Source organism: Trachypithecus francoisi, unplaced genomic scaffold (genome assembly GCF_009764315.1).
Source record: "Trachypithecus francoisi isolate TF-2019V2 unplaced genomic scaffold, Tfra_2.0 Contig01558, whole genome shotgun sequence".
Classification (NCBI taxonomy): Eukaryota; Metazoa; Chordata; class Mammalia; order Primates; family Cercopithecidae; genus Trachypithecus; species Trachypithecus francoisi.
Genome location: NW_022681440.1, coordinates 214338 through 230293, shown reverse-complemented (window position 1 = coordinate 230293; position 15956 = coordinate 214338). Strand labels below are relative to the sequence as shown.

The window sequence follows — 15956 nt, the reverse complement described above, 5'->3', positions numbered from 1 at the left end:
CTGCCAACAAAACTAAAGTTCATGTATTTTCCAATACAGTATCACATGCAGTTTTTTTGAATTATGTTGAGACAAGGTAATTTTTCAGCTAAATGTTCTTTAGAAGCTAATATTTGAAGACATTAAATATAGATTCAATTCTGAAATGTAGTTTATATTCTGTACTTTTTGAAAGAAAAGTTGCCTTTTTGATGACTCTGGCCAATCGTTATTTTAAAAGTAAAACTTCTTTCTCCCAATTTTATTGTGGCAGCATGGAGGAATCTATGTAAAGCGAAGTGCCAAATTTAATGAGAAAGAGATGCGGAACAAGTTGCAGAGCTATGTGAACGCAGGAACTCCAGTAAGAACCTACCCGGCTTTATTTTTCTTACCAGCTCTCAGTTTCTAAATTTAAGAATTAAATTAAAATCTAAGAAGTGTTTTGAAAATGTATTTTCCCATGTGTAATTACTAATTCATAGTTACGCTGAGGTAACAGAAACCCTCTAAGTACAGGTAAGCAGGTTTTTCAGCCATCAGAAAGATTGCTGTAAACAACTAGGTCCTTTGCTGGTCAGTGGACCTTAAAGAGGAATAAAAAGAGCATTTGGTGTCTTTCAGAGTCTATAAATAGCTAACTGCATTTTAACCTGACATTTAAGCTACTTTAAGAGCTCATCTTACTTCTTGTCTTCTTTACTATCAGATTTAGTTTTAGAAGCAGCAACTGTTTTCTCTTAGTGGAAATTTGGAATGTCTTACATATACAGAAAAACCAAAAAAGGATGAATCTCTACAAATGTCAAGTCATTCAGTGTAAATAATATTTTATAAAACTTTATTCCACAAAAGTGGGGGAAGTTCAATCTGCTATGCGTAGAATGCTGATTGCTGCCAATGGCTTTTCCCCTGGTTCCCTCCTAAGACAAAGCATCATGCTTACCAGGACTACTTGGGCTTTCTCTTTCGGTGCATGACAGCATGACATGTGCTCAGAAGCTTAGCTGGCGTGCACAGGCTTTCCTTTTCCTTTCTGGCTCCCTCCCTCTGTCTTCCCTCCTCTCCTCTTGCCCTCCCCTCACTAGGGGTCCTGGGCAGCAGCTGGAGCTCATGGTGAAGGAAGAGTTCTTCACGGTCAGCTGGTAAAGTGCCCGGTGCAAGCATTATTTATTCACGTGCCTCTTCTAGGTGTTTGTTCTTCACGGTCAGCTGGTAAAGTGCCTGGTGTGAGCATTGTTTATTCACATGCCTCTTCTAGGTGTTTTTGCATTAGGACATTGCATCCTGTTCTGGGCATGTATGGGATGACAGAAGCAGAATGGAATGAGATGAACAGTGACCCTTTATCCTGTTATAGCTCACCCTTGAGAACCAAGGTTGGTGTTTTCAAAGGGTCTGTTTAGTCTGAAACAGTGTGAATTTGGGCAGAATTGTGGTCATTGTATGTAGGTTTCCAAAAGACAGAATAAGTTGGTAATACGGTTTATCGACTTTTTACAAAAAAATTAAAATTTAAAAATCACGAATTTATACCTTAAAATGTCCATCCCACTTCTCTCCCAGCTGTCCAGTCACCCCAGCCATGGATGACTGCTGTGGAGTTTCTTCTGTGTCCTGCTGTGGGCATTGTATATATGAAGCAAATGAAGATAGCTGCCTGTTGGGTGATGTTGGCATTCTATGCACAGTGGTCCCTTGCTTTTTTGCCCCTGCAAATATAGCTGTCAGTGACACTAGGGCTGAAAAAATCAGCTCTGTACACTTGTCATGTGTCTGTTTCTCCAGCTGCCTTCATGAGTTTCTTCTTGTTTTCGGTTTGCAGCAGTTTAAGTATCATATATCTGAGTGTCATTTAAAAAATTTTACCTGGGTTGGTCCTCTGAGCTTGGATCTATGGTTTGGTGTCTGTTACTAATTTTGGAAATTTCTTTACTCTTATTTCTTTAAATATGATTCCTACCGCAGTCTGTCTTCTCCAGTTATGTTTGTGTTGGCTCATTTGTCACTGTTCTTTAGTTCTTAGATGCATTATTCATTGTTTTTTAAAAAATTTTTTTACACCCCCTTCCCTTTTTTCTTTTTTTGTTACACTTTGGATGATTTCTGTTGACCCACCTTTGAGTTCACAGATTCTTCCTTTGGCTGTGTTGAGTCTACTGGTGAGCCAGTTGAAGGCACTCTTCATCTCTGCTACTGCGCATTTCATTCCTCACATTTCCCTTTGACCCTGTTTCATAGTTTTCATCTCTGTGCTAGAATATCTGTCTGATCATAAAGCTTAGTCACTTTTTCCACTTGAACCTTTATCATTTTATTATACTTGCGGTTCTCTTAAATTCCCTGCTTGATAATTCCAATATCTGGGCCATGTCTGAGTCTGGAAATTTTGATTGCTTTGTCTCTTCAGATTGTGCTTTATCTTGCCTTTGTCACACTTCCTAAGATTTTGCCGAACGCTAGGGCTTTTTTGTAAGACAGTAGAAATGGAGGCAGGTTGTCTCTATACCTGGAAATGGATAGACTTGTCTTTCTGCTCAGCCTTTGGTGTTGAGGAGTTGAGTCAGTCCACTCAGGAGGTGCACTGGATTTGCGTTTTGCTCATGTGCTTTTTCTCACAGCTTCAGGTTTCTATAGCTGCATTACTTTGTGTGTAGGTTGGGGACGTCCTCCCGGTAGAGCTTTTCCTCAGTGTCTGTTTCACACTCAGCATTTTCACATGGCACCTCGGAGTGGCTCTCCTCTTTGTGCCTTTCCCCACTGTACTTCTCTGATACTTGTTACTGAACTCTCGCTAGTTTGGTGGTAGAAGGAGAAGGAAGGGAAGTGTCTTTTTATTCTTAGGGAGAATCTCAGGGGTGGAGCCTTCTGTGATCCTGCCTTGCTTCTGGCTGTAAGTCTGTGCCCAGGATGTATTCCTGCCTTCACTAAGAGTTTTTCCCTGTTCTCTTCGCCCAGCCTCATCGAGTATTCATCCGTGCTCCATGGGTAGCAGGGTTTTGTTGCCCCTGTTCATCAGTTTCCGCCTGCTGTTCCATAGGAAACGTACAGAGAAGGATGTGGGCTGGGCCCTGAGCCTTTCCCACAGGGCTGCTGTTCCATCCCGCAAGCCTACATCCAGTCTTCCCTGACCCCAGTGTGTTTTCCTTTTTCCTTATCTTGTGAGTACACAGGAGGTCTGTGGGTCGAGCCTGTAAATTGTGCTGCCTTCTCCTTGTGTCTGTAGCCCAGGGGTTCATCTGTTCCACTAGCTTATGCTTGGCTTTCTGCACAATTGTTAAAATTTTTAGCTAAATGTTAGCATTGGCCCCTAAGTAAACAAGCACTTGCATCTTGTTTCTCCTTTGAGTTTTCTCTTTTTCCTTAGACTTTTGGATTAGTTGGTTGCTTTGCAACCTTTTGGCTCTCTGAAGGATCTGAGAAAAGTCATGAATCTACAGATTGTCAGTGTTGTTGTTGCTGTAGGGTTAGGAGTAGTATTCCTTCAGTATTCTACATACTTCATGGAAGCCTCCTCTCATTTTTGGTTAATAAATTTCAAAACTTGGAACAATGTTAGATTTACAGAAACGTCAGAAAGAACAGAGTGTTCCCATTTATTTATTCTTTATCTAGCTTTTTTTTTTTTTTTTTTTTTGAGTTGGAGTCTCGGTCTGTCACCCAGGCTGGAGTGCAGTGGCACGATCTTGGCTCACTGCAACCTCTGGCTCCTGGGTTCAAGCAATTCTGCTGTCTCAGCCTTCTGAGTAGCTGGGATTACAGGTATGTGCGACGATGCCCGACTAAATTTTGTATTTTTAGTAGAGACAGGGTTTCACCATGTTGGCCAGGCTGGTCTCAAACTCCTGATCTCGTGATCTACCTGCCTCAGCCTTCCACAGTGCTGGGATTACAGGCATGAGCCACCACGCCCAGCCTTCTTCATCTAGCTTTAACATCTAATGTTGACATCTTATATAACATGGTATATATTTGTCAAAACTAAGAAATAAACATTGGTACCACACTGTTAATTGTACTACAGATTTTTATTCAGACTTTACCGGGTTTTCCACTAATGTCCTTTTTCTGTTCTAAAATAAAATCCAGAATAGATACAAATTCATTCACCTTCAGTGTTTTAAATTTATTGTTTTTCGTTATCTGAAGTGCTATGTGGTTTTTGTCAAATCTGTTATTTTGGTTTTAATCTTCAAGCTTGTCTTTGTTTCTTTAAGTGTTAAAGGCATAATTTGAAAGGTGTGTAGGTGTGTTGGGTTATTTCAGTGCCTAAAGTCCTGTCTGAATTTGTTGTTTTTTGCTGGTTCTTGCTCATGGTACTTTCTTTCCTTGTTTGCTTTGTTATCTTCCTTTGCTTCTGGCTGTATTTGGTAAGTTATTTGTGGGAATCAGTTGAAGCCTCAGGTGGGAGCGTCTTTCTCCAGAGAACATTTCTGCCTGTTTTAGCTGGGCCCCTTCAGGCTCCTCTAGTGTGGGCCCCACCCAAACCAAATTCTGAGTTGCAGGTGAACTGAGCCATTCAGGCAGTGCGACCCAGGGTTGTAGATACACAGGAGACCTGCTCACCTCTCATTTACTTTCACCCTGAGAGTGCAGCCTTTGGTGTTTCCTTCTGATTCTCTCTTCACATTTATATTAGAAGGTCTGTGGGCTTTGGTTTCTGTTCCCCTCATCTTCTGAGTCTTGTAAAACAAAGTTCTGTTTTATGCTTACTTCTGCTTTACTGTGTTTGCTTAATTTCGGTCTTAACATCTTGCCAACTCTTGGGTACTTTTAAAATAATATTATATCCAGCTTTTTAAGTTGTTTTCAGTAGGAAGCTTGGTTCAAATAACCTAGTCTGTTATGGGCTACCAGAATAGCCTTCCTGTTTTTTGTGGGCAAAATTCCAGCCTTTTATGTTCCTAGCGCAGTATGGATAACAGACTGGCAGGTTCAAGAGGCAGTGCTGAGCAGCTGTCACTGTAAGGTCACTGTCTCAGGTGGGGTTTCTAAGAATCTGGATGGTTGTTTTATTTCTTAATATGTACGCCGTGTGAGAGCAGGTACATCTTGCTCAGGTTCTTGATGATTCTTTTCTTTCTGAAGGTGAATTAAGTAAGTGACATGGTAGAATATGTTAAGCCAGTTTTCATGTGGCTTAATAGTTCTAGTGAATCTATTTCATGATTATATCAGTTCTTATTTGGTATTAGTGTTTAAGAAATGCAGAATTTTGTTTCAAAAAATGTATTTGTATTATAATTATTGCTGGGACAATGCAGTATTTTATTAAGGTACTTATTGGTTGTGGATGCAAATGAAGCATATTTGTGATAAAAATAACTAATAGAAGTCATTTTGTTAGAATATGAGCTAGTAAAACTTACGGCACAAATATGGAGACTTACACTTTTTCTTCCAGCTTTCACTTAAGGTCCTTTTCAGATAGGAGGCAGCCTGGTGGATAAGAGTATTGGTTTTGAAATTAGATTCATGTTTAAATCCCAGATCTTCTGTTTAATCTTTATTTTATTTCAGGTAGATTTTCTGGATAACTTGCTGTAGCTTATACATCAGTACTTGCCACTTCGATTTTATGTTATGAAGAGATGACTTCCTTCCTTAAACCTCAGGAACCAACCTCTGCTAGCCTCTGACTTTTTTTCTGTCACTTCCTTACCTCTCTCAGCCTTCAGAGAATTAAATGGAGTTAGGGCTTTACTCTGGATTAGGATTTGCCTTAAGGGAATATTGTGGCTGTTTGATGTTTTATCTAGAGCACTCAAACTTTCTCCTTATCAGCAATAAGGCTGTTTTGCTTTCTAATCATTCTTGTGTTCAATGAAGTAGCACTTTTAATTCTCTTTAAGAACTTTTTCTTTGCATCCACAACTTGGCTGTTTGATGCAAAGGGCCTAGCTTTTGGCCTGCCTTGGCTTTCAACATAGCTTTCTCACTAAGCCGTTTCTAGCTATTGATGTAAAATGAGAGACATGCGACTCTTCCTTTCACTGAAATGCTTAGTGGCCATTACAGGGTTATTAATTGGCCTAATTTCAATGTTGTTGTATCTCAGGGCATAGGGAAGCCCAAGGGGCGGGAGAGAAAGAGAGACAGGGGAACGGGCCATCAGTGGAGCAGTCAGAACACACGCGACATTTATCAATTAAATTTGTCGTCTTATATGGGTGCAATTCGTGTCACCCCCAAACAATTACAGTAGTAACATCAGAGATCACAGATCACAATAACAGATATAATAATGTGAAATATTGTGAGAATTACTAAAATATGCCACAGAGACGTGCGGTGAGCACATACTGTTGGAAAAATGGCACCAGTAGACTTGCTCGATGCAAGGTTGTCATAAACCTTCAATGGGAAAAAATGCAATTTCTGTGAAGCTCAGTAAAGCAAAGCGTGATAAAATGAGGTGAACCTGTCACTCCTAAGAATGTTCCTGTGCAAGGTTTTTGCATCTGTTACTTGCTTTTTCCTATTTATAAATAGTATCTTTTTTGAGAGCGTATTTTTTTATTTTTATAAATTTATATGTATCTTTTGAAGAACATACTTTTAAGCTTAATTTATAGATTTTTTTTCTCTCATAATTTCCGCTTTTTATATCCTATTTAAGAAGTCCTTGCCAAACTCCAGGTTGCTAAGATTTTCTCCTTTGTTTTCTTCTGGAAATTTTAGAGTTTTGCTTTTACATTTAGTTCTGGGATTTATTTCTAATTAGTATTTTTATATGGTGTAAGGTCGAAGTTTATATTTTTTAAATATAGATAACCGTCACTATAGAAAAGATTATTTTCCCCCTTATGTTTGAAATAAGTAGGCTGAATATAGATGGGTCTGTTATCCCTAGATCAGTGGACCATTTGTTCTGTTATGTTGATCTATATGTGTATCCTTATGCCAATACCATAGTGTCTTAATAATGCTTGCTTTGTAATACATTTTTAAATACTGTAGTTGTCTTCTAAATTTGTTCTTTCTTTTCAAAATTGTTTTGGCTATTTTAGGTGATTTGCACTTTTATATGAATTACAGAATTAGCTTGACAATTTCTACCCAAAGTTTGTGGGCTTTTCATTTTGTTTGTATTGAAGGTATAGAGGAATTCGGGAAGAATTGATAAAACAGGACTGAATCTTTGGGTTCATGAACACAGCCTGCATTTGTTTACTTAGGTCTTTATTTATCTCAGTGTGTTTTGTAGTTTAATGTACAGATTTGCACATCTGTTGCCAGATATATCCCTAAGAATTTTAGTTTTTGATGCTGTTGTAGAAGACATTTAAAAAGTTTTCAAGTTTCTGATTGTTGACCTAGGCGTATAATTTTTTAATATACCAACCTTGCTAAACTTACTCATTATCTAGTAACTTAAAAAAGATATTCCTTAGGATTTCCTACATAAACAATCACGTCATTGTTACAGAAATAACAGTTTTACTTTGTCCTTTTTAATCTTGATGGCTTTTATTTCTTTTTCTTGCCAAATTTTCTGGCTAGAGCTCCCAGTACAGCCTTGAGTAGAACTGGTGTGAGGGAAATCCTTTCCATATTCCTCATCTTTAGGGAAAAGCATTCATTCTTTTACCCATTCTTTAGATCCTAGTCCCATTGCCATTCCTAAATTTCTTCTCATCATTTTCCTTCATCACACCTTGTTCTTTTTCTTTGCAATCATATCATGATATGTAACTACATGTTTTTATTTATCTGTTTAATGTATTTCTTTTCCTCACTTGTCCATGAAGGGAAGGACCATATGTGTTATTATCCTGTGTGCAGTTTCTGGAACATAATAAATATATAAGAAATAGTTTCCAAATTAGCTCTGAATGAATTCATGCTTTCTTGTTGTCTGTCAGTGTTCTTTTAAATTAAACATCAAGACACAGCAGATAATGCCACATGAGTTATTAACCTTTGAAATAATCATTTTCTTTATAAATGATTGAGTTAAAAGCTGATAGCCCACAGTAGTTGCTTTCATGGCTTTGAATATAAATCTTTACTGATACAAAAGACATTTTCATGAAAATGAATGTGTGGTTTTTGGAGCTAGCTTTAATGTTTGTCTTCCTGTTTTTCCTTCTAGTTACTGGAATATAATAAGGAATTTTGTATTTTGTTCCTAATTTTACCCATTTTTCTACATTTTCTTAACAGATCTGATCAATCTTCATTATTAAAGATACATATAATATCTGTTAATTTCTTTTTTTTTTTTTTTTTTTTTTGAGACGGAGTCTAGCTCTGTCACCCAGGCTGGAGTGCAATGGCGCGATCTCGGCTCACTGCAAGCTCCGCCTCCCGGGTTTACGCCATTCTCCTGCTCAGCCTCCCGAGTAGCTGGGACTACAGGCGCCCACCATCTCGCCCGGCTAGTTTTTTGTATTTTTAGTAGAGATGGGGTTTCACCGTGTAGACCAGGATGGTCTCGATCTCCTGATCTCATGATCCACCCGTCTCGGCCTCCCAAAGTGCTGGGATTACAGGCTTGAGCCACCGCGCCCGGCCAATATCTGTTAATTTCTAAGTCAGGCATGGGTGCTGAGACTATTACATGAATGAACAAAAAGCTTGCATATTTGCATGGAAGCTGAAAGTACAACATTTTCAGATACCATTATACCAGTATCTAAAGAAAACTCAGTCCCACGTAGGTTTTTAAGTAGGAGCTTTATCATCAGAGGCCATCCAGATGAAGGAAGTCTTCTGTACCAGATGCACAGAGGTAGACAGTATTGTCTGAGTACTGTCTGAGATCTGGCAAGAATGGATCCAATGAACATAGTTTTCTCCCATGAGCTCCTGTCTTGTTTTCTGTATTCTGTTTGTATCTGAAAAGATTTGGTATACATATCTTATTTTTGTCTTTCAGCTGTCAATCAAAGTTATCAGTGTAGATTTTGTAACTCAGTTCTCAAGTTAGGAGTTTTTGCTGTATAATTTTAATGTTTCTGTTTTTACTTTCCTAAGCAGATAAGTGTAAAAACTTAGACTAATTGATTACTTATTAAACATCCAGCTTGATGTTCTTCTTTATATTATTTTAGTTTCAGTTTATATAACAAATGAGATTGCTTATAAATAAAATTTAAAATGCACTAAAGGAGCTGTGTAAAATAGGAATTTTGTGTGAAGCTTTTGAATGTGAACATTTCGAACCTTTTACATGGTGGGAATTTAGTATATGATTTTCCTCAAATGAGGTACTTTTTAGTGTTGGTACTTAAGGATACTGATTTCTAAAGTTTATATTTCTAAAAATGACATATTACAGGATCTCAAAGGGAAAAAGTCATTGAGGCTTTGTATGAGTCAGCATTTCATGGCCTATTTTTAATTAGTGAATTATTAGCATGTAATTAGAAATGTTTTTAGATTCTTCATGGCTGACCTACCAATGAATGTAGCACTGCATTTAAAATATATTTCACTTTATGTTCAGACTTAATTGAATTGTTACATTTTGTTTGCTCTGCTTGAAATGAAGGTCACATGTAAATAAATATACATTTTCCCCTACTGTAGGAAATACTCTCTTAGCACTAGTAGGTTTAGCTTTTTTAAGTTAACAACAATAACAACAAAGCTCACACCAAATAAACCAAATTTGCTCTATGTCCCACAGATGTATCTTGTGATTTTTCCAGAAGGTACAAGGTATAATCCAGAGCAAACAAAAGTCCTTTCAGCTAGTCAGGCATTTGCTGCCCAACGTGGTAAGTAAAAATTTGACAGTGTTTGAACAAATAAGATAATAACATTTTTAGTTTTTCTTCCTGGAAAAGATACTTTTGTTTTACAATTGAAAGACTGAATGTATTCATTCCTTGAATTAATGTACATATTATCTCTTAGGAAATGAAGTTTCTTCTCCTTAATTCACTTGCATGCTATTACTACATATATCTGAGAAATTGAGTTCAAGTGCTTGTTACGATACATATTCTTGTGCCATGGATTTATTTAAAATCTATCTAAGAACATGATTATGTAGATGGAAGCTTTTTCTACAGTGTAGGTTATGTGTAATGGAGCTTCTGTTTTGTGTGTTGACAGACGTAAGTTGGAGTCCGAACTCGGACTTTTATTAGCTGTATGGTTGTACCTTGCAAGTTGTGTAATGTTACTGAGCTTGCTTCTTCATCTCTTAAAAGAACATATGCCTTATAAGTAGATCTAAATCTGTGTGAGAATTAGATTAGAAAATCTGTCAAGTTTCTAATGGAGAAGTTACACAAAGTTGGCTCACAGTGCTTGGAAGCTATTAATGTCCTCAATAATGGTAATGTTCTTAATATCTATATTTTAGAAAATTGGATAATTGATACACCAGTAAGTTATGCAATTTAACCAAATTGGGAAGTATAGAGAAAACAGGGGCTCTGCTATGTTCTTAGAGGTGTCTTTGAGGCTTGACTGTGATTTAGTATGTGATCTCCAAATGTTGACAGTCTCTTACTGAGCAAACACCTTGTTCGTGACATTACGCCAGGGCCTATGACGGTGGCGCCTAATGGAACTTTCTGCAGTAATGGTAAAGCTCTTTATCTGTTCTGTCCAGCGTGCTGGCTCCTACCAATGTGGTTTTTGAGTTTTTGAGCATTCAACATGTAACTAGTGCATGAAATGGATTTTTAATTTTATTTAATTTTAGTTTAATTAAAAATGATAAGGGGGAACTTTTACAAGGTTCTTACAATATGACATCATTTGTAACAGTACATTTAAAAAATGCCAGTTTGTTTTTAAACACATGTCCTATTAAGGAGTGGTTCAGAATAGGAGGGTTCAGTTGGTCTTTCCATCTGTCAGCTCCCTTTTGACTTTCACTGCTTCCTCTGTCTAGTAGACATCACATTCTGTCATTTCAGTTGCTCTTTTGCAACGCCATTATCTCTGTTGCCCTTTTCACATTTATTAAACAGAACAAAACAAAAACCCCTCTCTCTCAAATTTATGTTTTCCTCTTCCTAGCACCCACTTTTCCCCCTTTCCATAACAGCCAAAGTCTTCTGAATCTGTAGTCTACCTTTGTTGTAAGCACTGTTTTCAGTACTCACTCTGCCCTCAGTTTGTTTTGGTCTGATCTGAAATTCTCTCCCTAGACTTCTGTGGGGCTGTTCTCCTTTATCCTCCCAACTCTCTGGTGATTACTTCCTAGCCTCCTTTCCAGCCTCTTTCGGCTTCATTTTTCCCTGCTTCGTGTGTCACTTCCAGTGTCAGGTTTTGGTCTTTCATTAATTTCAGTTTTTGTTTCTCATGGTGGTCTTCCTCTAAATCCATGGCCTTAGCCACTGTCTACTTGACTGCTGATGACTCACAAAAGCTTCCTCCCCTCCATATCTCTCTGCCTAACTCTAGACCCATTTGTACAATTGTCCACTAGGGAGCTTCGCTTGACTGGCCCAAAGGGATGTCTCAAACTCAGCATATTGAAGATAGAATTTATCCTTCCATGCGTACACTCCTATTTCTTGTCTTGGTAACTCCATCATTCAGTTTTTTTGCCTAAGTTTTATTCACAGAAAGAACAAATTGATAGCAGTTGCATACCTCTTATAGGAAACTTAGACATGGAGGAAGAAGCTGTGCATACGGGGTCTTGCAGAAGTGCAGGCACTGCGGTAATATTTCAACTTTTCTCAGCTGTACGAAGGGTTATGTTTTAACTCATTTTCCTTGGTATTGTTTTAGATATTTGGCTTTCTAGTGGTTTTAAGAAATTTGGAATTAAATGTATCTTAATCTGCCACCTGAACCCATTGAAGTGAGCCCCTGTGGTGTTTGTTTGTTTGTTTGTTTGTTTGTTTGTTTAACTGCCATGGTTAAAACCATCGTAGCTAGCGAAGGTGACATAGTTAAGCTTTTTGAACTCTCATAATAGAAAACAGAAATTTAATGGTGTGTCTATAATGGCAAACCAGATATCTAGAATTTGCATGTTATTCATAGGAAGAATAACACTGGCGATTATAGAGACTGGAGAGTCCTTTGAAAACATGAGAACAAAGGGAATAAGCTACAAAGCAATTTCTTTCTTTGTAGACAACTGAATAAAAATTATTTTTATGTCTCAAACATCATGTGAACAAATTTAGTTGGCAAATAAGCTAATAATATTTTATAATATAGGATATTAATATACTTAATATTGCAAAAGTGCTTCCTAATTAGTAAGAAAAGACATAAACCAGAAAAATGGGAAAAGGGCATGAATAAGAAATTCAAGATACATAAATGACCCACACACTTGAACAAGTATTTCTTCTTTCTCATAATCAAAGAAGTAGAAATTAAATTAATACTTTGAAGCCAACTTCTGAAAGTCAGCATAGCAAACAAGAAAGCTAGTGCTCAGCTTTGGGTGGTAACGGCACTCTCACCCTTAAGAGGGTATATTTGCTTCCTGTGGCTGCTCTCAGGAATCGCCATAAACTTGGTGGCTTAAAACACCACAGATTTCTTCTCTTACAGTTGAGAAGTCTGAAAAGGGTCTCACTCAGCTGAAATCAAGATGTTGGCAGGGCTACAGTCCTTTGTGGAGGCTCCCGGGGGGAGGTCTTGTTCTGCTTTCACCACCTTGAAGTTCGTCTGGAAATGGCACTGGGTCGCCCACACCATGGAGCTGACCCTGGGTCTCCCTCCTCCTCACTTGCTCTGAACCTGTGGTTTTGGCTCATTTCTAACCTGTCTTTCCTTGGCCCTTCTGCAGCTCTTGTCTGCCCCAGCCCTGGGGTCTGCCCATCCCAATGCTGGGCTGTTCTGTTCCTGCCCGGCCTTTCCTCAGCCCTTGGCAACGCTGTTTGTTTTTTCCCTTCCTTAGCAGTGGAGAACATCATAAGATCAATGCTGACTGCCTTCTGCAGCCAAACCAGGCCATTTCATTTCAGCTGAGCCAAGTCTGTGCGGAGCAGTTTTTATTTTTCTCCTTTTGACTACTCTTATGGTTTTCATGGATTTTTTTTCTCCTCACATTCAAGGATTTTTTGCCTTCAGGAAGTTGTGTTTCTCTGGAAGCAGTGTACCCAGTATCCCTTTTGATTTCAAAATCTTAATGTGGCCTGTCTTGACTTGATTTCTTTGGAAGAAACTGCTGAAGCTGCCATGTCTAAGAAGAAAACTTTGGAGAAAAATTTTCTTCTTAGACATGGCAGCGTCAACAGTTTCTAAGCTCTTGATTCCATCTACCCTATCTCCATCATTGCATTAGTCATCTGCCTTACTTCTCTGCTGGGATTTCTCCCAGCTTGCAAATATACTCCCATTCTGAAATAACTAAGTCTGTAGCTGTGCAAAGAGAAGTTTGGGCCCCTTGCTTTCTTGTATTTGACTCCATCCAGTCTCCAGAAATGTATCCCACTTCTAACTTACCACTGACCTCCGAAGCATCATATCGTTTGTGTCAGTTGTCATCTTTATTAACTTTCGACATTATTTATAACTTTATAACCAGAAAACAATTTTAACTTTATTGTAGAAATAAACAATGGAGTATTATTTTTCTTTATGAAGATAAATATCACCTCCTCTTCCTTTAAACATTCTCTTCCGTTGGTGTTTTATTACATTGGTTTTCCCCCTTTTTTTTATTTCCTGGCTTGTCCTATTCCCTGTTATTATTTTTATCTTTTTTTTTTTTTTAATGTGGATGTTTCCATAGTCTTTATTTCTTGCCTTTTCATCTTCTGCCCTTTATTATTCTCAGCCACTGCCATTACTTCAGTTATCCATTCCCACGATTTCCATATGCTTAGCTTTGGTTGATTCTTGCCATTTTACAGACCATATTTCCAACTACTTCTAGAATGTTTTGTTACTTCAACCTCAGTATGCCCAATTTGAACTCATCTTCTCTCTCCCCCTTCTTCCTTCTTTCTTTCACTCTCTCTCCCTTCCTTCTTTTCCTTCGTTTTCTCCCTCCCTTTCTTCCTTCCCTCACTCATTCTCTCTTGCTTGCTTGCTTTCTCTCCTTCTCTCTTTCTTTCTGTTTTCTTTCTTTATTCTCCTCCCTCCCTCCCTTCCTTCTCTCCCCCGCTCCCCAACTCCCAGGCTAAAGCAGTCCTCCTGAGTTGTTAGGACTGCAGACACACACATGCCATGGCGCCCAGCTTAATGTTCTCTTTCCCTGCCTGCTGCCCTCCCACTTCTCTCTTTGCATGGCAGGTGCGTGCATGCCGGCATGCTCTGCATGTCTTGCTCCTGGCCATTCCTCTTCTAGTCATGGCGTGGCCTTGTCTATGACTTCTGGAGCAGAAGCCTAGTTATTTTTTTTTCTCCTTTTCCCCTGTGACCACATTCAATCAGTTGCTGATTCAGTATATATTTGGTGTTCACTTTATTACATTTTATCTTTTCAGTTTTCACTGCTTCATTCCTAATTCAGGACTTTGTTGCTTTATGACTGAATGTCCAAAAACTCTTTGTGAAACTTAGAACTGTTATTCTTTGCACCTAGATTCAGTCTGTTCTTTGGCCTCCAATCCTTGTGCTCCTACAGATCAGTGTTTATTCTGAAGCTTACAGCAGTGTGACCTGGTGTGTTTGTCACACTTAGCCCCTCCTGCTCTGCACAAGTGCTCCAGAGGCCTCCCGGGTCCCTGCTTCTGTACCTTTATTCAAAAGTCCTTCTGCCCGCCGTTGTCTGCTGTATACCTCCACATTGGCGTCTCTCCAGTGTGCTTTTTCCTGAAGCTTTCACCAATAGATATGTGTGATTTCAAAAAACCTTGAAGTATGAGTAATATTTTTACATTCTGAGAATATCTTCTATCTCTTTTAAGATATTCTGCCATGTCCTGTAGCTATTTAAATTTTTTTATTGCCTCATTAATCTTTAACTTATTTATAGTTTCAGAATAGTATCTTATTAATTATGGCATAGAAAAATACTGAACCAGACATTATAAGGTCTTTCTAGCTGTGTGACTTTGAGCAAGATTTTATCTCTCTGAGCCTCAATTACTTAATTTCTGAGAATCAAGTGAGATAATATATATTAAATACATTGCAGACTAAATTCTGTATATAAATGTAACATTCTCTACATGGATCATTAAAGTTTTTTGTCCAGTGTATTTTCGTTTATTTATAATGTTTCCAAAATGTAATACTAACTGCAGAATTTCAGGTATACTCAACCAGTACCGCAAATGACCCTTAGGGAGAAACTCAGTCAGAGGGTATGCTAGGCCATCGTTAGCATTAAGTAGCAATTCAGGAGCTCTGGAGAGGGAAACAAGGCAAAGCAGGTACCAGAACAGACACTAGATCGTGACCAGGAAGAAGCAACTGAATAGCTACCACATTTCTCTATTTGGGCTCAGGCCTTTATGTAGTTCCCTGGAAAGTAGTCAGATCTCAATATGGTTGGCTCAAGCTAGAGCAGTTAATTAAGAATACGTCATTATTTGGGTTTCTCTCTATCGAAATTCTAATTGGCCTCGATATTATTACTATAAAATTGTTTTTGTTTTAACTCTTATCACTGTTGAGAGTTGGTGACCACTTGGTCAGAGATTGTAAATAATTCCCCGTGTGGACTAGAGTTTATTATGAGCTCTGGTTTAGAAATGGAAAGTGACTTCTGAGTTATCCAAGAAGGACCAGGTTTTATTTGTTTTAATAGTAAGAGCTTCTCATGTTATTCTAACCGTTGGAAATTAATAGACCATTTGTTAATAAATTCAGGAAAGAATTTGCTGTGGTTTATTTTTTTCTCACCTCACATATTGGCACCTCACTGAACCCATTTTTGAGTTTCAGTTCCCACCACTGCACTGAAAATATCGATCAAGATGTCATGGACCCTCCATTGTGCCTGGGAGTCATGTCTCAGTTCTGGGCCTTTCAAGTGTCTTCCAGCAAACGTGGCTGAGCACTTCGCTCTTCCTGGGCTGTTTCCTTCTGGGGCACCTGTGTCACCACCACAGTCCCCTTGTTTTTCTTCGTCTTCATTGGCTATTCCTTTT

The 15956-nt window shown here is 38.4% G+C and overlaps 1 protein-coding gene across 2 annotated transcripts in view; it reads left to right on the top strand.

Moving 5' to 3' along the window:
* The window catches only part of AGPAT5 (1-acylglycerol-3-phosphate O-acyltransferase 5), a 52188-nt gene that overhangs the window by 24021 nt on the left and 12211 nt on the right, over nucleotides 1-15956 (top strand). For both annotated transcript variants that reach the window (XM_033177560.1, XM_033177569.1), the window contains 2 exons: nucleotides 254-343; nucleotides 9614-9704. In XM_033177560.1, coding sequence (XP_033033451.1) covers nucleotides 254-343; nucleotides 9614-9704 — 181 coding nt within the window. The remainder of the gene's footprint in view (nucleotides 1-253; nucleotides 344-9613; nucleotides 9705-15956) is intronic.